At 39.9% G+C, this 26,393-nt stretch overlaps 1 protein-coding gene across 2 annotated transcripts; it reads left to right on the top strand.

Moving 5' to 3' along the window:
- Positions 1–1,780: 1,780 nt before the first annotated feature.
- Positions 1,781–11,798, top strand: LOC137660972 (carbonic anhydrase 1-like). Of its 2 annotated transcripts, XM_068396225.1 has the most exons (7): positions 1,781–2,180; positions 4,423–4,620; positions 5,798–5,916; positions 7,827–7,922; positions 8,807–8,869; positions 9,859–10,014; positions 11,209–11,798. In XM_068396225.1, exons 1-7 carry the CDS (start codon positions 2,171–2,173, stop codon positions 11,317–11,319), a joined length of 753 nt encoding a protein of 250 aa, XP_068252326.1. In that variant the 5' UTR covers positions 1,781–2,170; the 3' UTR covers positions 11,320–11,798. The 2 variants fall into 2 exon arrangements, with proteins under 2 accessions (XP_068252326.1, XP_068252325.1); XM_068396224.1 differs by lacking the exon at positions 8,807–8,869 and having other exon boundaries at positions 1,789–2,180.
- The last annotated feature ends 14,595 nt before the right edge of the window (positions 11,799–26,393 follow it).

Raw genomic sequence — 26,393 nt, 5'->3', positions numbered from 1 at the left:
GTCTTTTCTCCTAACATGAAGTTATTGTAAAAAGCCTTGAAGTGTTTTTTGTCAGGTAGAAGAGAGAACTGAAAGAAGTTGCCCAAATGGCAAGTGCTGTGCAACAAGCAGTAAGATATCAGCCACCCTTCCTAAGTTGCATCACTTTAGTTCCTGGGACTTCATTTACAGTCAAACCTAATTTGTTTGTTATCTGGAGAAAGGCTGATTGCACAGCCACATTGTAACTTCAGGAATTAAAAAAAAAGTGACAAGTCTATTCAAAGAAATACTGGATTCTTTTCCTTTGAATACTGGTTCATGAGCTATTCATGATCTCAAGAGCTCCTTGATAACATTAACCTTATTTTCTACATTCATGCAGAAAAAAAAATTTGTTTTTGACATGTTTTAAAGTTGTAAGAACCAGCAGCTTAGACTTTAATTAAGAAATACTAGTAATTAAATATTTTAGAAACAGTGATAGGGTCATAGTTAAAAGCTGAAGTGCACTTAGGGAGGTATAAAAGGGTATAACAGGAGGAATCATAAGCCTGTTGTGTTGGGTTTCAAGAAGCAAAACAGTTGTTGTGTCAGTCACGCACAGTCTGCTGCATTTAAGTTGGAGGTCTAGAATTACTTTAGAGCCTGGCTGATGAGACAGTAAAAAGGTCACAATTCTGAAATCTTGGCTTCTCTTCCAAGAGATCATTTTACTGAATCTCTGCCATGATCACCTCGCACAGAAAGAATATCTTTCATAGTCAGAAAATTGACATTGATTATCTGATCAAGCAAAAGATACTATGGCAATTTATCCACATTATATTCCCATTGCATCTGTCTAACAAGACAAGATTTATATTTCCTTTGGCTATCATTCCTAAAACTTCATTCCTTTCTTTGTTAGAAAATTCGAAATGATCTTTCCCCACTCAGCGTTCTTTGTCACTGAATTTCTTTATATTATATTGTTCCCATATTATGCTGGAATGCACCACCTGTTTCACTCAAACCACAAACACGATTTCAGATCTCTCTAAATTAGTCCTATCTAACTGGTCACTTGTTTTTTTGAGTGGTCCAGCTGAGAGTTCTTGACCACTGACAGAAGGTCTTTGATGCTATCTGTATAACTAACTCACAGTGACCAACATTGTCTACAGATGACTGAGAGCAGACAAGGAATTGAGGGGTGTCTGGTTCTTTCACCCTGCTGTGAGTGTGAACAACTGCAGTCAATTTGGTGCTGTGGCTCTCATAGGAGTGAAGGAACTTATTGTACATTATTCCAAAGGAATGATGATAACTGACATCAAATCTGGTCAAAAGTCAGGATTTCTGTTCTGCAAAAAAACATATTCTGTTTCAAAACAGTTCTTTAGAGAATTTATAAGTTTTGCTGTTGGCTCCTAAATCCCTCCACAAATACATTTAAGAGTTCTGATTCTCAAAGTGAAAAACTCTTGAGCCATGAACACCTTTGCCCTAGTGTACCAGGCTTATTTGTCCCTCCAGGACACCTAAAAGTCCTAGGGGACAGGCAGGAAGCTGGACCGCTTCCATGTCACTAATAACCTTGTAACTTGGACTCAAACCCTGAATCTTCTCCTGCAGCAGGAGAGAGGCTGCAAGTCCTGAGTGCCCAGGATGAAGGTGGCTCGCTCGGGGCTCCTGGGCTGCCTGCCTTAGGGCTTGGCTCTCCAGAGCAGTGGGTTGAATCTTTTTAGTGTCTGGTGCCAGGTTTGGTTTCCGAAGCTTCAAAACTGAGTCACCAACACCAGCCTGAGTCTCTTTCAGTGCTAAACATGGTAGTAATTTCTTCTTCATAGTAGCTAGCATGGGGCTATATTTTGGATTTGTGCTGAAAACAGTGTTGAAAACACAGAGGTGTTTTTGTTATTGCTGAGCAGTGCTTACACAGAGTCAAGGCCTTTTCTGCTTCTCACACGACCCCACCAGAGAGTAGGCTGGAGGTGCACAAGGAGTTGGGGGGGGGACACAGCTGGGACAGCTGATCCCAAGTGACCAAAGGGATATTCCATACCATATGACGTCATGCTCAGCATATAAAACTGGGGAAGAAGAAGGAAGGGGGGGATGTTCAGAGTGATGGCATTTGTCTTCCCAAGTAACCGTTACGTGTGATGGAGCCCTGCTTTCCTGGAGATGGCTGAACATCTGCCTGCCGATGGGAAGTAGTGAGTAAATTCTTTGTTTTGCTTTGCTTGCATGCGTGGCTTTTGCTTTACCTATTAAACTGTCTTTATCTCAACCCATGAATTTTCTCACTCTTACTCTTCCGATTCTCTCCCCCATTCCACTGTGAGGGGTGTGAGCAAGTGGCTGGATGGTGCTTAGTTGCCAGCTGCGGTTAAACCACAACACTCTCTTTCAGCTCAAGTTTGTGGTGGTAATTTTCCTTTGAACATTTTCTATTCTTATAAAACGTAATTTCTGAACAATAACAGAAAATTATCAGAAAATTGCAATCCACCTATAACTGAGACGCACCTAAAAGCCGTCGTATTCCTAGGCATCAATGCCTAGGGTTTTTTTTACAGGTTATAACATTACTTGCACAATGGTATCTGAAATTCCTGACGTCAGCTGTGGACATCTGCAAAGGCAGATATCAGTAGTTTCCTATTACTGAGAATAGTCTGTAAGAAAAATAGGAAAATGTCAACAGGTTCCATTTTTGCAACGCAGGATGACAAGGCAATGCTTGCATAGTCTATGATATGCCTTATTTTATATAAAAATAATTACTCCATACACTCAGTTCAAATTGTTACAAATACAGATAATACCACAACTATTTAAATGCTCTGCAGTACATGTCAAGTGTGTGGTCCTAAAAATACAATCCTGCTTTTAAGCACGTATGAGACAGAGTTTAAGCCAGGCAAAATCCCTTGTGTACTAGTAGAATTTAGCTTTTAAAGAGAGTGTCAGGGCATGGTATCTTATTACTGAAGAAATAGGTGATTGTGTGCAAATATTCTTGAATTACAAGATAGGACTTACTTCAAGAGAAAACTTTGGAAGTTGGACTTCAATCATTCATTTAATCAGGTATCAGTCCCCGACAAGATTGCCTTGAAGATTCCCAGCAGTACAAAAATAGCTTGAGATCATTCCTAAAACACCTGAAGCTGGTAGTACTTAGTAGGTTTTGGACCTTCTCTTTTATTAATGAGAGCATTGCTAGTCATATTAATGTAATATTTAATAATATATTGACCATTTTGTTGCACACTGGTGTTATTTGTTTTCCACCACTGAAAGCTACTGAGATTGACTATTTTTTAGTGATTGTCAAAATTAATGTTCTAAAATCCACACATAGATATCTTAAATCATTGACATGGATTTTCAAAAAGGCTGACCATCCATTGCTTTCTGTGTAGTCTGCACTTTTATATCATAATTATCCTTTGGATTATGAAGATTTAGTGTAAAGGTCTTTGGACAACATTTGAACAGTTAGAATGATGTATATTTTAATTTGGCATCTAACTCATATCTGTCTTAATATATGTACTGAATCAAAAAGTAAACAGATTTCAAACCACACTGTTTCCTTATTACAATCCTTTCCCTTATCACAGTTTCTCATGCCATTCTGAAATCATATGAAATCAATAAAAGTTGGTTAGAAAATATTACTGTCTTTACTGTTTAAGCAGGCATTTAAAAGCCCAGACATAAGTTAGAAATTGAGAAGAAAATCAAAGCAGAGATCTTGTCTCAACAGCTTTCATCAGCACCAGTAGTTTCTTTTTAAAGACAGTACTTTGCAAGGAGGAAAAAAATGGCAAGTTTGAACTGGAGTTATCAAGGCAACAATGGTAAAAGCTATCATCTTTAATAGAAAATCAGATTTAAAAATTGAATATTTCTTTATTTTCCTTATAAAAATTCTTCAGAATTACACAGATTATTAACATATCAAGTACCTGTATTATGCATACACAGAATCATAGAATCACAGAATCAACCAGGTTGGAAGAGACCTCAGGGATCATCAAGTCCAACCGCTGCCCCTAGACCACCCTGTCAACTAGACCATGGCACTAAGTGCCATGTCCAGTCTTTTCTTAAACACATCCAGAGATGGTGACTCCACCACCTCCCTGGGCAGCCCATTCCAATGTCTAATAACCCTTTCTGTAAAGAAATTCTTCCTGATGTCCAACCTGAACCTCCCCTGCTGAAGCTTGAGGCTGTGCCCTCTTGTCCTGTCACTAGTTGCCCGGGAGAAGAGGCCAACTCCCACTTCACTACAACCTCCCTTCAGGTAGTTGTAGACTGCACTAAGGTCACCTCTGAGCCTCCTCTTCTCCAGGCTACAATTGGTTCCAAGGGAAAGTGTCATGAATTCAGTATTGGTAGAGAATTAGAAGTAGAAAACTTCAATTATTTATTTATTTTGCCTAGGACCTGACCACTGGCACAAGTTATACCCTATTGCCAACGGAGACCGTCAATCTCCTATTGATATTAAAACCAAGGAAGTAAAAAAAGATGCATCTCTGGGGCTTCTCCGGATCACTTGGAAACCTTCCACATGCAAAGAGATTGTCAATGTTGGACATTCATTCCACGTGAATTTTGAGGATAAGGACAATCAATCAGGTTAGTAAAAAGGGGATCTGAAGAAGGGGATGTGAGACATTTTCTTTTTTCATTCTCGTGTTCTCTAATTTATATAGAAAACAAGACTACTTGCCTTTCAGGAGTATTTATATAGATTAAGGTATGCTTGCTAATTTTGTCATACTAGTTGGCAATACCCTTTAAGTGTTACAGAAGATCCAAATTATGTTCTTTAAAATTAGGACTTGTTGGCAAGTGTTCTTGTGTTAATGGCAAAGGGACTGGTAATTTCCCAGTAGGAAACCTTCAGGGTAGTCACTGATTTGGGGAGGGGAAGGTAGGAGGAGAGTTTCTAAATGAAGTTACTTAATTGTGCTTTTTTTTTTTAATCAACATGCAGAGGGAGATTTATACATATATAAAAGTTACTCACAGTGTAACTCCATATGAAACCAGTCTGGACTAGGTTTTTTTTCTCAGAGAGTCTTATTACCTTGATAACAAAGGAGGAGATTTTGTGCTGATGTATAGTATTGCAAGTGCTGCAAGAACTTCAGGCACATATTTCTAAGTATCATGCACAATTACAGGTACCTATCACCACAGTGAGAATCAATACACATTTATGTGCTTGTAAGCAAGGAATTAATGATAATGATCAATAAACAGTGTCAATAACATCTGAGTACACCTGTAGCATCTCATAATCTGAATTCAAAAAACATTAAGTACCTATAACAGTTACTTCTGTGAAGAAAGAGACCATTAAAATGCTGTAATAAATAATACAAATTTTAGTGGGAAGTGAATTCCATGAGGTAGGATGGTTTATTCTGCAGTTATTAAAATCCAATTACAGTTCCTGACAAACTGCTTGTTTTCTACGTTATTTTGCCTTTCTTTTTCTCTCTGCAATAGAAGGTGTATTCACATATATGTCACTTGAATTTTGGAACTGCATTGAGGCAACATGCAGATTTTCTATAACCAACGCACTCTATGTACCTAGAATTAAAATCTTCAATAACTTTGGGTTAACTGCACAAACTGTTGGTTTTTTTTTTCTAGATTTTTAAAAATAATCTAATATCAAAACATGTTAACATGTTAACATGGAGAAAACTGCTTTCATGTTATAAAATCTTTGAAATCTGTAACTTGCCTGTCAGGAAGACTTTATTGATTGATATTTTTACCATACTTTATGCATTTGCAGTGCTGACTGGTGGACCTCTCACCGGAACATATAGATTGCGGCAGTTTCATTTCCATTGGGGCCAAAATGATGAGCAAGGCTCAGAGCACACAGTGGACGGACAGAAATATGCCTCAGAGGTAGAGTCGATGAAAGAAAAGTCAAAGTCAAGTTTTCAAAGTCCAGTCACATACATCATCGCTGGGGAAAAAAAAAACACATTTGTAGATAGCTTTGATAGTTACTTTATTTTGCAAAAGCAATACCTTCTCTGCATGTGCAGAGTTGATTTTGCAAGAGCAAATTGGGTTTTGCAGTCAGTACTTATTAATCTAAATCCATATTTAAATAATGCAATAGGGCTGAAAGGTGCAGGTAGAAAAGTAAGTAACATCTGCTAAATGTTAAAAAGGTCAGCTGTACAAGTGTATTCAGCTAAAAAATAAATCAGCTGCTTTTTAGAGAGTCTGATCACCCAATGCCCTGCTATAATTGTAGCTGGAGCTCCTCAAACCTACAAGCATGCTGATCACTGTAAGGTGATTTTTTTCTGGCTTTTCAAGAACAGCAAATAAGGAAACCCAGAAGAAATTAATGAAGAGAAAGAGGTAAAAAAGCTATCTAGTAAGGACCTCAGCAGCTGTCAAGTGCATTAAATGTCTTCAGATAATGAAGCAAGGTCTGTTTTACAAAAATTAAAAAACACCTCTAAAGTAACAGATCTTATTTTTTTCCCAGTGCCTTAGTGCCGTGCTAATAGTCATCAACATGCCAACAAACAATGCATGTTCAATCCATGTAATGTTATCTTTGGCAGCTTTTTAGATTTTTAGGAACATTACAACATGACAAACTAATGAGATGGATTATTCATTTTTAATTTAGGCATTAGGAGCACACAGCCAGAAGTGTGTTCCTAATAGGAAATTTTTCGCTGTTGAGAGTGCTAAAGCCATCTCATTTGATACAGGCAAGATAAGAAAGGGGTGTCCCTTTGGAATTGCTTTTGGCCGTAAAAAGATAGCGCACTTAAGCTGTGTTTAAGCAGCACATGATTAAGTGTTTATTAGTTTGCTTTGAATCAATAGTTTAAAATATATTAAACCAGAAAGATGTTAAGTTGAAAAGACAGCAGTTCAGCTTTAAAAAATACCAGAATTTTTTAAAAATCTGATTAAAATCAGAATTTTAAGATTATGTTCATTATATGATAATTTCCACGTTCTGTTTCTATATTTTAGAATCTCCTCCTTGTATTTTAAGAAGTTTTCATACTTTTTGTGACCATGTTGCTGAAACATTATACAAATAATCCAGGACTAGACTATTACCATAGTCATATTTACCAAGTTAAATAGTTGCTAAGGAATTGCTAAGCATATTCATAGGTGAGAAGGCATTTAAAGAAATTCGTTTGATTTCCAGGTTCTGTAAGTTTTGGAAATTTATATTTCACAAAAAATAGCTGACGATATAATATGCAGCATACTAGGCTGAACAAAAGTTTCTTAAAACTCTGTTAAAGCAAGTACTGTCAGATACTTGTTGAAAGATCTATGTTGAATATAAACCATCCGCAGTCATGATGTTCATGGCCATCCCATTAATCTCTTGCAGTAAATGGGACTATTGTGAATAAATATTGCACCATGTGTAACATAGTGGTTACACTTCTCAAAACGCTATTTAATGTATTACATTTTTAAAGACATGGAAATAAAGGCATGCACAGGAGACTGTTAGCAATAGAGTTAGAAAAATATATGTCCCTTGTAAGTTGTGATTTTTCACATCTCTGTGTACTTACCTCTAAATTGCTTTCAGGAATATGTGCAGTTCTGCCTACCCCAAGATAAAGCCTGGGTATGAGTCCTGACAATGCCAGGGGAATTCAACAGAACACCATAAATCTGCAGGCGTTCACAAGCATGTTCTCAATTTCACGGTCAGACCCTAAGAGTGCAGAGTGGCATTTCTAATTATTTTACTGAAATAGCAGCATTTATTTGTAGTAGAACCAGCAAAAATGATCCTGTCAATTACTTTTTAGCTTCATCTCATTCACTGGAACGCAGACAAGTATTCGAATGTAGCTGAGGCTTTCGACAAGCCGGATGGCTTGGCAATTGTCACTGTTTTCCTGAAGGTCAGTAACAGACATACTGAAAACATGCGTGTCTCCTTTCCTTTCCTTATCAAAACTGCAGTCAGTGAGGAGGACTAGGAAAAAACACATCTTTGTGTTAAATAGGTGGAGATGACTGTGTCTTGCCCAAATTTAGCCCATATTGCCAACTTTGCCATGCTTCTACATGGATGTTGTACCCAAATCCCCATTTCATCCACAGAGCCTTTAAGAAGAGCTGTGCTTTAAAGGCATGGGTGCTAGTGAGCTTGCGGTGTTTTGTCCACCTTTGTTACAGGCAATGCTCACACCTTTTGTGTTTGCTTTCTACTCCATTTACAGTGATGAGAACTTCCACAGAAAGACGGTTTGTACCCCGTGTGCTATTACTGTCTATCAATCAGAAAAGAAAATTCTAAATCAGAACTCCAAGAAATCCTGAATCCATGCACATGACATATTTAGCCTTTCAAAGCCAACTGAGGCAGGAAAAAGAATTCCTTATTATTAAGGACTTTATATATTAAAGAAATATCATAAAATAATATTATATTTTACTATATACTACTAAAATATAATTATTCATAATTCACATTGCAAAAAAAGATATCAGCAAAACCATCTCTCTGAATGCTTCCAAAGTGAATTTCAAGGACAAGCACATATGACCAAAGCAATCATGTACTTCTGAACCACAGATTATTTTCACACTACTGTTTGCATTACTCTGCAAAGCAGAAGAAAAACTTCCTGTTATTTCATCAGAAGTCCTAAATTTTGTCTCATTCATAGTGGGTTTGCAAAGCTAAACTAATCAACATCTATAAAACGTTCTTATTCTTGATTCTGTTAGAATAAAACTATTATTACTTATTTAGGATTTGAAAATATTTTTTTATTTACAGCTTGGCTTATGCAATGAAAACCTGAAGGGTGTCTTGAAGGCCTTGGATTCAGTAAAGACTAAAGTAAACATCTTCACAGCCTGATCATGATAATATAAAGAGTAGTTAAATCAAAATCTATGCAGTCTCGCGTCTGCCTTTTTGAAGACTTCAGAATAATGCAGGGGTTCAGCTGAAGGAGGCTGTTAAGATGTGGAAGCTGAAAGCATGATCCTGGACATGAGTTTATGGGATCCCACAAGATATTTTGTATGGTTGGGGCTCCACCCTGCAGACACCTATGGGCTCTTTGTGTAAGAGTAAGAGTACACAGTTCCTGATTCCTACCTAATCCTATGCTTCCATCCATCTGTCTATTTAAAATTATCCCTGGTGTCCACCACCAGCATAGCCTCACAATAGCCAAACTGAAGTTTCGCTCAGTTGAAGGAGGGAAAAAAGGGAGAAGAAATAACAACAGAACTGAACTTTTCTTAAGCTGCCTTGTAAAGCACTGACTATTCCCACTAAGCCTCTCATAAAGGCACAAGATAAGCAGAGATAGAATCTGAATAGCTGAATTTTAGTGAAGCATGTTAAAAATACAATACAGCATCTGCCACAGCATTTTAAAAAGGAATGTAGACTTTGACCCTGAACAAGAAAACATTATCAACACGTGTGAATCCTCCCTTTAGCCTCAACAGACAGCAGAAAATTAATTATACACTGAAGTGTTTTGCTTGCTCAGGAGCACAGAGTTCAGTATTTTCAAAAAAAAACCCAACACAACTCTTTAGTCAGTGATTACGGAACTCTTCGGTATCTGATACCGTTCGAGGGGAAGTTGCTCTTTGTTTTTTTGAGTAATACTGCTCATTGTCGGTGGTGCCAACCTAGATGTATCTCAGTGTCAAACTTATCACCAGGGCGAGAAACTCACCTCTGATGCTATGAGAAAACTCTAGTGTTTTGAAATGACCTCCTCTGATTTAGGAACACACTCCCTTGTAGCCTGAGATGTAAAACCTATCTTATTCATGGGTTTCATTAACCCAGCGTATCTTCCACAGGGTAAGCAAGCTCCCTTTTCTGATTTTGATCCTTCAAGCCTATTGCCTAAATCCTTGGAGTACTGGACCTACAATGGCTCTCTGACTCATCCTCCCCTCCATGAGAGTGTCATCTGGATTATCCTCAAAGAGCCAATTACTATCAGCTCAGAGCAGGTACAGTGTTACAAGGAACAAGACCCTTCTTGTCTTTTAGCTTCAGGGACATTATCACTTTCCATTGTATTGCTGCATTTTATTAGGTTTATTTGTCTCATTTTGACTGTAAAATGAGTACTACCTTTACACCACATTATTGCTCTTAATAAACACTTATGATTCTGCCTCAGCTGGGTTGGGCTACTCACATCTTACAAAGTCTTGTGGGAATTGAGATAAAAGACTTCAGATTGGTGGAGTTGCTTCCATTGCTCCAGGAAAGGTGATTTACTTATTTAAACTTCCTTGCAGTGCTGTGTTTCCCAAAGCAGAAGCCAGGCAGAAAGCTGAATTCTTCCCATTTTCATTCCTACAAGACACCCCAAAAGAAATTCATACTCTCATCAAATCTCAGACAAAAACCTGCCTGAGGTGTTTTGTGACATGTCACAAGATCAAATAGCCAGAGTATAGCTCTCCATTCAGTGCTATTGTAGAGTGGTTAGGAGCTGTACCAATTGCTCTATTATTGCATTATTTCCTAATAATGTCTGTAGGACAACCTAAATATCCCTCACTGTCCTTACCGAGGTAAGCATTCTTTCTGTTCTAAACTCTTAAGAAACTGTCTTATGCAGTTAAATTATTGCCACCTGTCCTGCCAAAGGTGTTTGAATTAATACCTTTCCAGACAAGGCTAGTTAAGTACTCTGATTCTTTGAAAATAAAAAGCACGCATGTAGAAATAAAATGTATATTATGAAGATTCTTAATATTTTTTCAAGGTGTTATTAACTGGACTATTCAATGGATAGGGGACAGATATTAAGTGCAAATATTTTGACATAAACCCCAATGTTTAAAGCAAAGTTGAATTAGTTCTAAGACACTGTTTTTTACTTTCATAATTAATGATATTTTTAATTTAACAAACCCCAAGTTTTTTACATAGGTGATAACACAACAGTACCAGTGTCTGAAAGTTTCTGTGCTAGTTGGATATAGGGTTGAATAGGATATTCAGAGATGGTTGTTTGTTCCAGTACTTCTGAAGCAGCATAAACCCTGACTCACCACTAGATTAATTGAATATTATGACACTTTTTTTTTTTTTTAAATAGAAAGTTAGTTGGAAAGTATAACAATTTCTCACTGACTGGCAGTATAAAAGTGCAAAGCTAAATATACCCCTTTCTTCCTTGCCTCATTTAGCTGGCTCAATTCCGCACAATCCTGTCTTCTGCTGAAGGGGAAGCACCTTGTCCCATACTGAGCAATCACCGGCAACCCCAACCACTGAAAGGCAGAGTGGTGAGAGGCTAATTCCAGACAATCAAAGCAAATCCGGAGCACAGTCTGCTCATCAAGAGCAGCACATCTAAACAAAGACCATGGAAAAATCTACCAAAGAAAGGAGAATGTGCATGTGTTCTTAGCTGCAATATTCTTGTCCTGACAGAAGCCGTTGTAATTCACTGAGGCATTCAGCTAGTGCTTTTACTGGAATTAATCTATATCCTTTTTGTGGTAGGCAACTAATCCATTTTAATGCATGACTTTTAAAAGTGAAATGTACTTTAAAAATTTTAATGAAATCTTCACATTCCTTTTGATGTACAAAGTAAACCGTGGTGATAAGCAGCGAAGTAATTGTTCAGAGTGAAACTCATCAGTACACAGCTTCCCACAAGGAGAGTTTATGCAACTGTATGAAAGCTCTGTTGTTTTCTGCAATGAAATTCCTACTGTTAATGGCAATTACTAATGGGTTATTAAAATAAAATGTTTCTTTTTTTAAATTACCTGACATACGCTTGATTGAAATTAAATTAATAAAGAAAGCACCTTGAAATGAAACAGTATTGTAACAGTGCTATGCCAGCAGTGTTTTCAAAGAAATTGTGTGATAATTGCTGTTTTATTTCACCTGCAGCATCTAATAAATAATTATTAGACATAAGTGCATGGAAAAATAAAGCACCTGGCTGTACATTTAAGCCACACAGTTACATTTAAGCCCCCAGTTTCACTATTTCTCAAGCAGAGCAGTACTCAGCTTTACAAATGACTCCAACAGTGACAACTGAATTATTTAATAGCCAGCAGTGGCAAAGGTCTGAAGAAGGTAAGGTCAGACTCTACAAGTTTTAGAACAGAAACTCAGTTTCCAGTTGACCCCGTTATGTAACTTAAATGTTATTTGACTGAAATGGTGAAGTACTTCCCTTAATTACATACGTGACTATTATCTGTTGGTGTTTTGCAGCACATGTTGCTACGGATATAGTTACTTCTTTAATATTTGCACGCCTTTGACTATACAGTCAAAGCAGCGCTGTAAACATTTACAGTTCCTCACACTTCCTCGATAAAGTATAGAAAATTTTCAAATGCATGTTCCCAACATATTCAGAAGCCTAATTGCTTTTAAATGCAAAATACCACGTCTGCTGCAGTCAGCTGCATTCAGTGGGGCATGCTCCTAAGTCCACCTTTTCAGCTAACCAGTGTGTGTATCCAGCAACTGGATCAATAAGGCCTTGGTCTGTGACTCGCCACCATAAGGCAGTGGCAACAATTATCGTACCAGAACATGTGAAACAAATAACTAATTACTTGCCCCAATCAAGTTATCCTATACCTGGTTGGCTTGTGTACCCTTGCTGCCTTGTGCCATTAGCCTGTTAAGCACAATGACAAGTCAAGACTCCAACTTAATTTGGTGCAATGCATTTGTAAGAAACAGAGTAAAATCATACCAAGACCTTTCTATATTCCATTCCAAAGCAGGTACCACATTTATGGCTAACTTTCCGTATGAAATAGGTTTTGAGATATCGCAAGCAATTTATACCTGAAAAAAAGGAGAGGTCATTTAGCCTTATTCTCCTAGCTTGGAACTAAAGGAAAAATTGTTAATTGAAAGTGCAGAAGAGTGAGAACAAACTGCAGATAAGCACATGGCAACTAAAATATAATACTTCAGCTTAGTCTTAGACCTCCACCTTTATGAACAAGGATCTCCCTTTTGTCAGAAAAGCTTCTTTTCCTAATAATATCAATCCCTGACTCAGAATCATGAACGACATGTGAGCTCACCCATGAGCATGGGAACGAGGAGCTCAGTATTCAAAAGCAGTCTCCACTTCTGTGCTAATTAAAAAGCAGAAAAAGTCAACATTCAGTCAGATATTCCTGCCACCCTCATCAACAATACCTATTCCTATTACCTTATTAAGCAAAGCTAGTAAAATTCCTCTTTCTGTTTGTAAGCTTACAAAAAGAATTACAAAGAGGTCAATAATTCTCTCAGGTAACTGATACCTTCTTAATGAGCAACGCTGAAACCACACCACTTGTCTCTGCCTTGATGCAACAACTACATCATCCCTTTAACTGCCGTGAACAGGAAAATAATAATTTTCACTCCTCTCAGTTCTCCAGAAAAAAAATCTGGTGCTCATGGGAAAAGTGAGAACAGAGACACAGCTTTATAGCAGTTTGGCTGGTTTCAGAGGAGGCATCTTCCTTGTGATGGCAAAAAAATTGAACTTCACAAGGAGATTACAATGGGTACAAATTTGAGAAATGGGAACAAATCTGTTAGGCAGAACAATAACTTCCTATAAGGAGCGGTTTCATTCAGAGTCTCTTTAAAATGCTCTCTAACTAGTGTCCTGAGATATATTTTGTAATTTCTTAGATTTAGAGTGGGTCTGAGCTGCAGGGCTGTGGGTTCAATCAGTTGGAGACCTTTGCATGTGTGCACAAGGGTGACAGGAAGTGGGCAGCTGAATCTACTGGTTTGTCTCAAGTTCATCTCCAACATAAATTGTTTCACCCTGCTTCTTTTTGTGTAGCTCCTCTGGAAAATTACTTTAATAAAATACAAGTGAAAACATCACGTAGGAACAACTGTGAAAATCAAATGGATCCAGTTATGACAACTAAGAAAATGAATAAGCAATTCATAGTCTAGGAAACAGTAAGGCAAAGGAAATGTCCTTGACTTGATCAAGGAAAGGCAGGCTCATTTCATAGTATCTATCTCTAGAGTTTGGCTACTAGTGGAGAGATCTCTTATCTTTATAGCAAAGAAAGAGAACAAAATACAAACAGATTTTTTTTTAGGACATAAAACTATCACTATATTGACATCTAATGGTACTTGCTGGCAATATAACAGAGATGGAAAGGAAAATTATCCAGTGAAGTCGTTTGAACAGGTGATTTCTCAATGCCAAAGACTTGAGGAAATTACACAGAAAAACATGAATATTTTAAGTCTTATTTAAGACTGCCATTTACCATTTCTGCTTTTTGAATCATTTTCTCATTTGCTGCTCAATATTTTATCCGTACCTAAAAATACTGGTATTTGTGTGCTGTGCATCAATAACCAAACCCTTCGGTGAATCACCTTTAGTCCCAAACAGGCAAATGCAAGCTACCACAGATGCAATTCATCTAGAGAACTTCTGCTAAGCTTCTCCTTATCTTGCAAAGACTTTCAAAATACAGTAACTCTGCTAAAATAAAGTTCCCTTGTGTAGCTCCACAGCTGTGAAGAGGTAGTTAGACTTAGCATTTAGCATCTGATCCACAGAATGAGCTTCGGGTCAGGTTCCAGCAACCTCTTCCATCTTGATCTCTGCTGGGTGAATTAACTAGGACTCCTTCATTGGGGTTATAAGACAAAATTGGGTTGGTTAACGTTCCACATTAATTTTTTCTTTAGAAAATCCTTCCTAATTTAACTTTTCCCTCATGTTAAGGGAAGAAGTGTACTGTTATAACTACATAGGTGTCAACTGATAAGTGTGCTTTGAGAATGTCCAGATAAAACCCTGTAGATGAGATATAGTTTGAGGAGGCCTAGTTAATAGCTTCTGATACAGCTTAGGGATTTTACTGTAGGGTCTGTAGATCTTTTGGAAAAGGAAAGATCTTGTACACGAAGTCTCACTTCTTTCATAGGGCTTTATGGGAATCCTCTGCATCTCTAATCCCATCTATAACAGGCACAGCAATGCAGGGCTGCAGTGCTGAGCAAACTCAGCGGCACAGGATGGGAAATGTGGGGCTTGGAAGCAGCTAACAACAACACTGGACAGTGGAAGAAACCACTTAAAATCGAAGTCAGTCGCAGTAGACCATTTCAAAAATGTCAGATATAATACTACATCTTGAAACTTTAAAAATTGTTTTTCAAACAAAACTGCTTGTCAAAATCAAAACATTCACTAGCTATTCTAAATTTCTTGATTGCATTATTTATCAAAGAAATGTAAAGAAAAAAATTGCTGAAAAAATCCCACCAGGATTAATGGTGAACTGCTGCCTACGTTATGGTAATGCATTATAGCTTCTTTGCATGCCTTATTCATGTTTTTCTGATTAGCACAGAGCTCAAATAAAATGTATTTATTTTTTGACTGCTTAAACCATTAAGTCTTTTGCAATGCCCTGAGGTAACGAAGAGATCACACCATAAAAACTTTAAAATCAACAAACTAAATTGTACCACAAAGTTCACTATAATGTAGCTAGAGCCAAATCAGCTTAAATAGTATATGTGTAGGAAAAATACACCTACGGGATTGTGTTCACGCCAGTACAGTATACTGTGACTAATTTCTTTAAGGGCTATCAGTTGCAGCACTAAGTCAGCCAAAGGTGTAAGGTTCCTCTCGGAAGGATGTTAAAAGAGCATGGGTGACAACGAGGCACCTGCTCCACAGAGGGACCAAGTGCCCTTCGTCCCCAAGGCGTCCCGGCGGCTTCCAGCAGATGAGGAAAGGGTGGTGCTGCCATGGGGCGCTGGCCTGCTGGAGCTCATGAAGCCCGGGCGGATGCAGGACCAAGCTGTGCCATTTTGGGAGCAGTGACAGCAGCAGCACTTTCTGTTCCTGCAGCCTGAAACGAGCGCTTCCCTCACCACCAAACTATCGTCACCTGATGATCCCCTTTTAGATATCCATTACATTCACTTCCTATTTTGTCTGTGGAGAGCCACCGCTCGCATTTAGATAAATCTGTGAAATTGAGAGGCTGGAATATCTTATCCGTTGATATTCAGAGTATTGGGAAAAGTGTAGCCTCTGCTTAATTTCTCATAATTATACACACATGCACTCCAGGGTGGAAATTTAAGAGCGAGTTGGAGAAAGCCCCAAGCTTCCCTCTTTCTTCCACCTCGGGGGGAAATCGGCTTCATTCCTCACGTACCCTTTGAATAGCATTTACCCCTCCTCAGAACACCCATAAGCTTAAATCCATTTGGCCTGAGCAAAAGAAACCCGAGGATGGCCGAGAAGCGACCAGGCATAACACACGCCCGGTGGCTGTTGGTGCATGTTGCTCGGCAGGGTGATGGCTGCCAGAGCAACGCCTCAGTAACCGCATACGGTGGGGTAGAGGACAGCATGCATCTGCCAAAACGCTGCCACAGAGCAAGGCCAGGGACAGACCTGCAGCTCATCTCTGCGTGACCCGGGACAGGCCTGGCTGCAGCCACGTCGCTGAGTTCAGCCCTGGCAGAGCCCGCTGACCGCCAGGCTCACCCCTGCGCAGACAAGCACTGAGTTTGTCAGCGTCGGGTAGGACAGATTCCTAAGCAGCGTTTTTGACCTTTCGGTCACAAAACCATCAGATCTGCACAGGAGTCCTGGCAGCACGAGGATGTGCTTTTTTGAGACACCACATTTGGTGTCTCAGATTGATTTGGCCTGCTCTTATTCTCACTGAAATCTTTAGCAAACTGCCCGTTGACTGAAGTTGAGCAGGATAAAGCAGTAAATGAAGCCAAAAGACTGGAAAAAATAGTGTCTGGCATGAGAAAATCTAATGCAACAAAACCTCATCTCTATCTGGGATATTCGGTTACCAGAGCAATGTAACAACGTGAATCGATATAAAAGACCCAATTCACATACTGACAATACTTTTATAAATGGTGCCTCTGAACATACCCTCTCCTGCCCTGCTGTAAATCGCTCCTTCAGCTGGAGAGGTGTTGATAAGGAGAGAGCTGAGGGTCAGGGCAATCTGGTCATCTGGGCCGCCCCTTGAAACCTAACTGCTTCCTCACGATAAGGAGACACTAAACCCTTGGCACGCCAACAATGTGCCATCAGGAAACGTTTAGATTTACCCTTGAAAAATGTGTTAGGACAGATTTGGTAGCAGTGGCACAAAAAGCTGTCAGCAACTGATGCAATAGGACCACCCCAGTCTTATCAGAAGGTTCCCCATGAGGAAGAGAAAGGAGGGGGACATCTACAGCTGCTTCTGTGCAAGCGATTGGGCTTTCTTGCAGCCCTCTGGGGGAGGCCAGATCTGTGCATCCCACTCCTTCCCTCACCAAACTGTGCACTCTTCCATTGATTCACACTGTTGTGAAGCATGTTCCAACATCCTTTCACAGAACGTTATATCTTAATTATCTTCATTGAACCATACAGGCCATTTCTGCAATGACAACATACTTTGGAGGCATGGTCCAATGGAGCCATTGTGTCCTCTGTCTGTGGAAATGCACATATGCAAGAGGAATGCCTGAAACAGTCACACTCCAACTATTCAGAGTGCTTTCAGCCTTGAACAAGTCCTGTAGGATTAACATTAGGCAGGATTTGACAAGGCTGCCAGCTAACAATGTTATATTCTGTATTTCCATTACATATCCCACAGCAAAGTTTGTAACATGGATTCTTTTGTTATTGGGTCAAGGGAGAGAAAGGCTCCAGGGACAGCCTCCAGATAGCTTTAGATAATTATTGCAAAGGAAAGCTCTGCCAAGACCTGCAGAATTGTTTCCTATTTCACTCATTGTACCCTGCTTCTGGCCTCCTAGTTTTCCCTGGTATGAATATTGCTGACCTATCCTGTGATCCTTTAGCCCTGCTTCCAAGTACATTTTGTATGCATATTTCTTTCTTCAAGTGACATTTTAACTCATTTGAGCATATCTGATTGATGAGAAGGAGGTGGAAAACAGATATTTGGCTCAAGCAGTTGCAAGACCATGCACTTATGTACAGGAGATTACACTCTAGACCTGTTTCTGAAATCTCATTTCTGTGATACTACAGCAAGTCAGGCCAGTTGTGAAAGGAGCATAGACTGAATTCAGATAAATGCTTCAACAGGACAATATTGTAAGTATAAAGGAATGTATATTAAAATCTAATTGTGTTCAAGGCTGTGACATACACAGCATTCACAGTCATGTTCTTCTGTAGATCAGCAGGCATACAGGGATATAGTTATTCCAATGGGATGGTTAGACTAATGATAAAATTCAGCAGCTACTCCTGAGCCCTTGTTCCCAAAGGTTATGCTTTGAAATCTCTAAACATCACAACAGAAGTGACCCAGCTTGCCACAGAGATGGAGCTTCCACTAACTAGGAGATCGCTTAGGTAGTCAGTGCTTCAAGGAAATTAAAAGCTTCTTTTTAAATGGCTAAACAAGGAGTTAAGTACTAGTTTGAAAATACTGACGTGATATGAATACTTCAAAGCCACAAGGAAAAGTGGTGCAAAGTTAGAAACAGAACAGAGTTTCTGCACAGGGCTCCCATGCTAGAGGTGGCTTAGTCCCCTAGAGCAGACCTACAATTAAAACACAGCTTTCCAAAAATCACCTTCTACTGATCTCCCTGAGACAGATGCATGACCTGCCCCTGGTCTAAAGTCAACTCCTACACATCCAGTTTTCCAGGCTGCAAACCAGAAGGCCCCTCTTTCCTCATAGAATAAGCAGAGCAGGCTCAACTTTTAATTGCTCCTATCCTCCTTAATCTCACCTACATGCTCCTGGTTTGACCACAGGACCAGCTGGTTCTAGTTTGACCACATACCTAACAAAGACAGTGGCTGTTTCCATAGTTAAATCAGCATTCACTTATGTGCTGGCATCTGTGACACAAAAGTCACAAAAAACTTGAATTTCTGCTGAAAGACAACAGACTAATGAACAGAACAAGAATTAATGCACCCATTTTGCAAATAAGGAGAGGCACAAGAAAGGCTTACAATAGAATTCAGAAGATGCATTTTGGTACCTATAATGAAACTTAGGATGAATGCCAGTGGCTAAATTCAGTAGAGAACTCCAGAAAGTGGATGCCAGCCTGCCTCTCTCATTTACGAGACATCTAAATACCACTGTCACACAGGAATGCCACATGCAGTGGTGCCCATGCAGCAGTCAGCTTATGGAGACTCAAGTGTCCAGACCGAGTGGGGACAAGGTGTCACACAGCTGCTCCAGTGGGATTCAGAAAGGAGAGAGGTGCTGGTGAAGCCCTGTCTCACATTGCTGCACACAGCACTCCTAGTATGCACCAGAAGTGTTAGCTGTGCCCATACTAGCAACTGGAGAGGGACAGGACTTGGCCATGGTCAAGTGGAAGCTCCCCAGCGTGATTTTGGCAAATGACAGCTAGAGCTCTCTGTGAGAGGGTCCAGACCAGGTGGAATGATGTTGCCCAATAGACCATATGGAGGAAGGTACGCAGGAAGTTCAGCTGTACAGACTCAGGACATGTTATGGCACTTGTTCCACGACCAGAAAGTGGGCCCTGGCTTGTTTTATTTACCACGATAGGCACAGCTATTAAGATCACTACAAAGCACAGCAGATACATTTGATTTCCCTCTGGAAAAGCAGAGGGTGTTGGTAGTTAACAAACGCATTCAAGAAGTAGGTGGCTTTTTCCTGCTCTGAGGGATTCCTGTTGCTTCTGCAGGTGCCCTGATGGGAGGTTTTGAACCAGCTATACTGGTTTTTAACATGAACTCTTCACTCCTGTAACTGGACAGTGCTTACATTGTGGGTGTGATATTATGCTTCTCTGTAAACTCAGAAAATAAAGTGATAGTAAAAAGAACAGGCAACTAAATTATTTCTTTTTAACTATTTAGCCATTCGTGTGGTTAGTGGTTTTATACCTTGGCTGGGTAGCTTTTTCCCTATCAAATGAGAAAGGTCACTCTCAGTGCCAGTAAGAAGCATTAGCTAATGTTTGTACAGTGCCTACCAATGCAAGAGTGCTAAGTACTAGAAGTGAAGCACATCTTAGCACTCAAAGACCTGCGTGCTGAATAGTTGACCCAGTGCCCAGACTGGGACGACTACTGCCTCTGAAGAGGCTGAATATAGCTTTAAGCCATAACAGAAAAGAAGTCCTGTACAGAGATATAAACAGCAATACATATTTCAGGAAAAAAAAATGGAGCTTTCTCTTTTGCAATACAAAGCAGTTCAGTCAGTCACATTTTCCTCTTGCATGAATTACTGGATGCAAGATGCAAGAGAAAATTCTTTAATTTGATCTTTTTTTTTCAATCTCGTCCCATTTTAGCAGCAGCTTAGTTCAATTGACTCTACAAACACCCCTGAACACATTGTCATGATGCAACACACCCGCGCCAGTCACTAGGGAAAAGTGAAGCACAGTCATGAGACTTCTGTATTATTTAAGCAATATCACACCTAAGCAGTGTGTATACCCGAGTGCTGTTCAGCTCTGATATCCTGGGTGTTCCCATCCTGCTATTAGCTGGCCGCATTGCAGGCCTTGATTACTAGATTACTTCCCGATTGCCATAACTCAGAGGTGGGGGCAGTGTAGGTTGTATATACCCTCTGTACACTGATGCAGAGCGTGAAATCCAGATCAGTAAAAATGACAGCTATACAATAAATTGAGAAAAAAAAATAGTAGGCCAGAAAAAAACATTTCAGTAGTGCTTTTTCCTGTCCATAATTACAGCTCCCATCTTTCTGTAATCATGCAGATCTATTTCCAGTTAACACACATTTGCAGTGTGCTTGTGTGAACCAAGAAGCCTGCCTTGAATCCTAGCAGTGATATTTAGTTATCTCATAACTGAGAGAGACAGACTGGCAAAGGCTTTCTGGAGACTCACATAGAAAGTGAGGGAAGAGCAGTGCCACTGCTGAAGTGAGGACCACCGTTCACCTGAATCAGTCAGGAAACTGAAGCAGAAACTGGTTTCAAATAACTGGTCAGATTTTCTATACCATTCTTTACTATTTCCTTTGCAAAAAACTTGCACAATGATGATGACCTATGCTCAGTTGTATTTACTGCATGTGTGAATTTGTTCTTGCACGGAGCTTGCTCCCAGCGCTTTGGGCGCCGGTGCAGTCTGACCTGCTGCCCATGCCTTGCCCAGCGGCTTTTCACATGTTTAGGGAAGTCCAGCTAAGCCAGAGCCTGCTTGGTAGCACTGACATAGCCGTGCTACCTCATGTTCCCTGTACACAAATGACTTAAATGCTCTTTTTTTTAATGCCGGGGGAAATTTCCAGCTAGAATAAACCAGAAAAACGATTTGCTCCTATAGTGGTTGTTTCTGGCCTGTTACTTTTGGGCAGGTGTGTAACTATGTGATGGTAAATGCTTACAGAAAACAGGCGAGCATTTAAATGCACAGATTCGTGCAAATATGATCTTTTAAAATCTGCATGTCTTTTGTTATGTATCTGAAAGTTACCCTTTTTTCCATAATCCTTGTTTCACTTTTCAGAAAGGGAGTAAGTCACAATCGACAGCACATCCTCAATGCATGAGTTATGTTACATACTCCTCTTCCACAGGACTTCTCTCTTACTCCAGGACACGGTGGGTGTTACTGGGGAGGTCGTGTTGGTGTGAAGGTGACACCGAGCCCATTTCCTTATTTACAGTGACATCTACCGGCAACAGCGATCTCCAAAGGGCCTCTTTTTCTATTGGGTTTTTCTGTGTTTATGTTCCTATCTTGGGCATTTTTCTTCATCTTCTGCACATCTCATTGCTCAGTTGTTCACATTCAGTTCAATGTTTTAGATTATTGAATATACTTTAGTCTGTTATCATCTTTTCAAACCCAATATCCCTGTCCTCAATCAACCGTCCATCTATCTCCAGAGTACATGTCAAAACAGAATAAGATTTTATATCATCGTCACCGTTTGCCAGTGCATGTGAGAGTGCTGGGCATCTCCAATATCCAGGAGACACAGCTTCTGCTGAGTTAGTATCTTCTCAACATTTATATTTAGCATTCCCACGTACCTACCTATGAACGTAGCTATCACTGACACTAACCACACACCAAAACTGAAGCCTCTTTTGGCACAGGACCTTGTCTGCAGATTTCAGGAGGCTGGTGGAGACCAGTGTCAGCTCAATTCCATAGGACTCAACAGAATCTGCTGTGCTCTAGCGTCATCCTCCAGCTTTTCCTTTATATTCTGCAGTGTATGTGTGTTTATATACACATACATAACATGTATATAGTATATCGTGTATATAATGGTAAACATATATACAGAGAGACTATATATAGATAGTTTAGTATAGTTGCTAAACATTTTAGGAGCAATATGTAGGAACAGTAATTACATTTACATCATCAGACTGTGAGTACAGAAGAAAATGTTTCAAGGATTTGCTCAGGATACCTGCTGAAAATACTACACACCATGTTACAGCTACTCAAATAACATTAATTAATAAATAGAGTTTTGCTTTGATTTTGCCATCTATAGTTATTGTTATGTATCAGATGACTGTTCAAAACTAATTCAAACATGATTGTTGCAGCAGACATTTGTGAAGGGCTTTGTTCTGGGCTTTGCTTCTGGATTTGTTCTTCTGATGAAGGTTCCCTGAACCAGTCATGAAGAGAGATTAAAGATTTCTTTTGGGCATTGGGCCAACAGGCTGGAAGTTCTTTGGCTAGTCTCTGCAGACATTTTTAACAGACTTCAAAATTAATATATTGTTGAATAGCACGGTACCATGACTCTGGTATTCTTTAGTTTGATACAACAGTAAGATATTGCTCTTATTTATAACTCTATTTGCAATGAAATAGGTAACAAATACTATTTAAATAATCTTCAGCAATTTTTTGATTGCCGTTGGCATCTGCAGACCTGGGGACACAGCATTTTTTCAGCTATCAATACATAGGTACCTAGGCTTTCTACATAACCATGAGAATTTTAAAACAATGTTGGGATATAAATTTGGATATTGAGATCCTTAGTGATTTCCAGGTAAACTCTTTATTCATGAAATCACAAACTATGTAAGAAGTTGGAGTTTAAACAGGACAAAAGGAAAACAGAAATCAAGAACAGACTCTCTGAAAAACACCAAGGATTATAGGGTTCCTTTGCACATTTCTGTCTGGTGTTCATACAACTGTAGAAAAGAGAAGAATTGGAAGCAAAACGTTGACATTTAAATGGGTGATGTTTTATTCAAAATATTTTCAAATGAGAGAGACAGAAAAAAAATTAAATCAGATCTTCAGAAAAAAATACAATTCACCTATCTGTTGCATGCAACCTGTACGATTTTCATCTGAAAAACAAAACTGTCAGAAGCATCTACAAATTATTCAAATTTATGTACCCAAGTATGTGCGTGAAATTTGATAAAATAGAAGTGACACAGGAATTGACTGTGCAGCACATCAGTTCTGTTAAGCGGAGGCAGAGGATCTTTGTTTTCACACAACAATCCAATATTCTCCTGTCAGAGACATTCCCTGTCCTCAAATTCTGCTGCACAAGAGAAGCCAACGCAGATCACACATGCAAATGTATCACCACAGTGAAAACTTCTACTTGGCATGAACGGTGGAGAGGTTGACAGAAATGGGAAACAAAACATTAATTTAGAAGCATTTTTGTTGAAGCACTTCAGCATTATCTCCTGTCTCACAAAGACAGCAGACTCCCAGAAAGGGCCATCTGTCCATAGAGTAAGTACTTCACGAATAAAAGGTATGAAAATAACAGTATTGAAGAGATTAAGTCATGGACCAAATCTCTATTGGGCTAGATCTGTTCAAACAAACAAACAATGGCAAGACAAAAGCTAGAAAAACAAGTAGGCTATCTGTATGTGCAGAACATTGGTGGAAATATAACACTACTGTATTTTTGTAGGATGCTTTATAAGTTAAGCTTTTTATCCTAAATCCTAAAGAGATGCCAGGGAAGAAGAACTAAAGCAAAATGAGCATAGGCAAGCAATGGTAATTAAAACCAAAAATGGAATAAACTCTTTACTCCACAGCTAAAACTACAAAGCAAGATCAGACTGTGGGGGGAAGAACAAAATGTAACTGTTAGGTCAGAAGTTTGATGTAGAAGAGTGATAAAGGAGATGATCACAATGCTTTTTACACTAGTTAATAGATAATAAAACAAAAATACATCTCTAGAGCAGCATTCCTCTGGCATTCGTACCTTCTTGCTGAGGCTGCAACCTGAACGTTTTCTATGTCTCCCACTTATTTGCAACTTTTAACACATGAAGGCCGGGCAAGACTTCTCTCTAGCAATCTGCTCCTTGCCTACCTAAAGCCACAAGAATCTAAATCCCAAATTTCCTTTCCATGAAGTTTATAAAAAAAAGTATAACATATTTCTTCCTATTATGTTACTTTATTCATATGCCATATTCCACTTTTTTTACTAAAGTTATTTTATAATTGATTATTTGGAAGACTTGGTTTTTTTTCCTGGAATTGATTCCTTGAATTCTTTCGGTCCCAGTTCACGTCTGGAAGGCCAGCAAAGTTCTGTTTGCTGAAGCAACAGAGAGACAAATCTCTGAAGGGGCAGAGAAAGCACAGGTACGTAGCAAGTGGGTGTAAGGCAGCAAACAGATGTCTGCCTGATCTTCAGCCCATTGTACTCCAGAAGTAAAGACAGCTACTTCCCAGGTTTTTTCTTTGACACAAAGAACATTCCCAGCTGATGTTTAAAGGCTGTCTTTGCAACATGAAAGACATCATGAGCATGACTGGCAAAGGCTATAAACACAGCAGAGCACACCGCTTCCCTCCTGCGCCAAAAACAGCAGAGCTGACCCCAAGGCTCTACTGCAGTTTGTTTAATCCTGAGAATAAGTTTATGGGTGATCAGCCATCCAGCCGTATACAATTCTTGACAGCTACTATTTTCAGCAAATACCCTATATGTTTTTTGGTCACTGAGCATTTCATCCTTCTTAGTATAAAGGCTCCAAGTATGTCAGAGGGTAAACAGTTGATCAAAGAGACCTGCAGCTGGGGGGGCTGATCAGAGAATCACAGAATCACAGAATGTTAGGGATTGGAAGGGACCTCGAAAGATCATCTAGTCCAATCCCCCTGCCGGAGCAGGATTACCTAGACCATATCACACAGGAACACGTCCAGGCGGGTTTTGAATGTCTCCAGAGAAGGAGACTCCACAACCTCTCTGGGCAGCCTGTTCCAGTGTTCGGTCACCCTCACTGTAAAGAAGTTTTTCCTCATATTTATGTGGAACCTCCTGTGTTCCAGCTTGCACCCATTGCCCCTAGTCCTGTCAAGGGATGTCACTGAAAAGAGCCTGGCACCATCCTCATGACAGTTGCCCTTTACATATTTATAAACATTAATGAGGTCACCCCTCAGTCTCCCCTTCTCCAAGCTAAAGAGACCCAGCTCCCTCAGCCTCTCCTCATAAGGGAGATGTTCCACTCCCTTAATCATCTTCGTGGCTCTGCGCTGGACTCTCTCTAGCAGTTCCCTGTCCTTCTTGAACTGAGGGGCCCAGAACTGGACACAATATTCCAGATGTGGCCTCACCAGGGCAGAGTAGAGGGGGAGGAGAACCTCTCTTGACCTGCTAACCACACCCCTTCTAATACACCCAAGGATGCCATTGGCCTTCTTGGCCACAAGGGCACACTGCTGGCTCATGGTCATCCTGCTGTCCACTAGGACCCCCAGGTCCCTTTCCCCTACGCTGCTCTCCAACAGCTCTGTCCCCAACTTGTACTGGTACATGGGGTTGTTTTTGCCCAGATGCAGGACTCTACACTTGCCCTTGTTATATTTCATTCAATTTCTCCCCGCCCAACTCTCCAGCCTGACTAGGTCTCTCTGAATGGCTGCGCAGCCTTCCGTTGTGTCAGCCACTCCTCCCAGTTTTGTGTCATCAGCGAACTTGCTGACAGTGCACTCTATTCCCTCATCCAAGTCATTAATGAATATATTGAATAGAACTGGTCCCAGTACCGACCCTTGAGGGACTCCGCTAGACACAGGCCTCCAACTGGACTCTGTCCCATTGACCACCACTCTCTGGCTTCTTTCCTTCAGCCAGTTCACAATCCACCTCACTACCCGATCATCCAGACCACACTGCCTCAGTTTAGCTGCGAGGATGCTGTGGGAGACCGTGTCAAACGCTTTACTGAAATCGAGATAGACCACATCCACAGCTTTACCATCATCTATCCACCAGGTTATGTCCTCATAAAAGGCTATCAATTTGGTTAAGCATGACTTCCCCTTGGTGAAGCCATGCTGAGTGCCCCTAATGATCCC

The sequence above is a fragment of the Nyctibius grandis genome, chromosome 3 (assembly GCF_013368605.1).
Source record: "Nyctibius grandis isolate bNycGra1 chromosome 3, bNycGra1.pri, whole genome shotgun sequence".
NCBI lineage: Eukaryota > Metazoa > Chordata > Aves > Nyctibiiformes > Nyctibiidae > Nyctibius > Nyctibius grandis.
This window is presented reverse-complemented; position numbering and strand designations above follow the sequence as displayed.